The 2,437-nt window shown below is 36.4% G+C and overlaps 1 protein-coding gene across 5 annotated transcripts in view; it reads left to right on the top strand.

Moving 5' to 3' along the window:
- LOC110456479 (pyrokinin-1 receptor-like) overlaps positions 1-1,645 on the top strand; it is a 103,511-nt gene extending 101,866 nt beyond the window's left edge. For all 5 annotated transcript variants that reach the window (XM_021507263.1, XM_021507260.1, XM_021507262.1 and 2 more), the window contains one exon: positions 921-1,645. In XM_021507263.1, coding sequence (XP_021362938.1) covers positions 921-1,459 — 539 coding nt within the window. In that variant the 3' untranslated portion in view covers positions 1,460-1,645. The remainder of the gene's footprint in view (positions 1-920) is intronic.
- Positions 1,646-2,437: the final 792 nt, after the last annotated feature.

Raw genomic sequence — 2,437 nt, 5'->3', positions numbered from 1 at the left:
TCACATCTTCTTCATATCAGGTAAACGTTAGTCTAAATCAGGAGTCACATCTTCTTCATATCAGGTAAACGTTAGTCTAAATCAGGAGTCACATCTTCTTCATATCAGGTAAACGTTAGTCTAAATCAGGAGTCACATCTCCTTCATATCAGGTAAACGTTAGTATATAAAGTACGTGTTAGTCTAGATCACAAATCACATCTTCTTTACATCAGGTAAGCGTAAGTCTAAATCAAGAACCATCACTTTTTTGTATCAAGTAAGCGTAAGTCTTAATCAGGAGTCACCTCTTCTTTATATCAGATAAGCGTTAGTGTAGATCAAGAACCATATCTTCTTTATATCAGGTAAGCGTTGGTCTAGATCAAGAATCACCTCTTCTTTATATCAGGTAAACGTTAGTGTAGATCAAAAATCGTCTCTTTTTTGTAGCTGGTAAGCGTTAGCCTAAATCAGGAATAATCTCTTCTTTGTATCAGGTAAGCGTTAGTGTAGATCAAAAGTCACCTCTGTTTTATATCAGGTAAGTGTTAATCTAGATCAAGAGTCACCTCTTCTATATATCAGATAAGCGTTAGTGTAGATCAAAAATGATCTTTTCTTTATATCAGGAGGTCAAGAGACACCACGTTTTCTAACAGGCTATACATTTTAATTACTCTTGGTCAATATTCGCTTCTTTGTTCATATCCTTTAAGTACATTTACATTATGTACCTTCCTAATGTTGGTAAATTTACTCCACAACGTTTACAAAGTGTAGCTAGTCATTGCTGTCGACTTTAAAAAGATGCAAAACAATCATTAAAACACCGTAAACACAGGTTATCATTATTTTATATGACGTTTTTAGTAAATCTAATGAATACATTCGTCCAAATATTTTTCCCTTTTACCTAAACTTCTCTTCATCAATTTCAGGTATACTATATTTTGTGGGATCGACAGTCAATCCAATTCTTTACAATGTGATGTCTAAACGGTACAGACAAGCTTTCAAAGAAACAATTTGCTGTTGTATTTGGAAAAAGTCGATTGGTCATCAAAGAACATTTATGAGTTACACCGGATATTATAAAGGGCCTCTAGCATCGAACTTCCGGAAAACGTCACCGGATTGGAAAGGATCCGGCTACGAAGACTCAGTTGTAGAAAACGGTCGGGCACGTATAAGAAGTATGGCGCCACCTTTATATGACGAACAAGTGAAACTGTTACAGGATCAGACCCTCGATCCCGTGACCAATGGACTCACATCCGGTTTATCTAAAAATGGGAACAAATTGACCGAGCACTGTCCGACTTGTTCAGGTAACGTGTGTGCTGTGAAGGTGAACCAGAACACTATGGTTAGTACAGGAACACCTGGACACCAAACGGAACTGCTGGATATGAACAGACCGAAACTGTATCCGACAGCCGAGCTCAAAAAGGTGAAGAAAATTGGGACGTGTGTGTAGCTATAAGCGGAAGCGTCCACCTGGCTAGTGTTGCGTGTACGTGCTGATAGAATATAGAATGTGTTTGTCTATTTTAAAATCCCATGGATAACAATCGTGTCATTTACAATACCTTCGACGTTAACTTGATATAAAGTATAGCATGTTATGTAGAATGTTGAACATTCAGAAAAATAAAATGTTAATTGTATCGAAAACGGTTTCAACTCTTTTTCCACCAACGTTTTCATAATTGGAGCGTTCTAAATTTTCAAGAGATGACCTTCAAAGTATGAAGAAACAATATAACTATCATTGTTTTCATTATTTGCGGTCAGCCATATCTACATGTAACTGACCATTTAGCCTCATGCAGTAATATGTATGTTTGTTATACTTCCTCGCTTATACTTTTTGCCTTAAGTTGACATATGTAATTACCTTACTTTTGTAAGTGGTTCACTTTCCATCCGCTATACAGAGAAGTGGAATACAACACACAAGTAACCTAACTTCCCTCCCTCGGTATTAGCATCAGCACAGCTAAGTCATTTTATGTGCAACAACACTTGTTGCCGGTGCGAGACTAATCAATTTAATTCGAAAAAGGAAAAAAAAAACAGTAATCTATTCAGAAAATGCCAAGGACAAATAACTCCAAAACCAGACATATTAAAGACGTCCCTGAAAGAAGAACGCAGATGGAAATATTTTCAGAGACGAGAGAACTATGGGGATACAATGTAGTAGCACTAACTACGACGTCGGTGTAACCCTTAAATGAACTGGCTCTTACATACCCAATACAAATGTTTCTATCCCAGAACTACGGGTCAAACTACAAGATGTACACTTTGTTAATTGAATTAAAGTGTTGCTTGTGTTACTTCTTCTTCTAAATAGAATGGGGGAATTCACTATTATACCTCGTGTACCGATCGTTTGATAAAGAATATTTATCTGGTCTCAAAATAGTAAGGATAAAATAAAATAAAAACA

The sequence above is a fragment of the Mizuhopecten yessoensis genome, unplaced genomic scaffold (assembly GCF_002113885.1).
Source record: "Mizuhopecten yessoensis strain PY_sf001 unplaced genomic scaffold, ASM211388v2 scaffold8745, whole genome shotgun sequence".
Classification (NCBI taxonomy): domain Eukaryota; kingdom Metazoa; phylum Mollusca; class Bivalvia; order Pectinida; family Pectinidae; genus Mizuhopecten; species Mizuhopecten yessoensis.
Note: the sequence above shows the minus strand (reverse complement) of the source record. Positions and strands in the feature narration are given on the sequence as shown.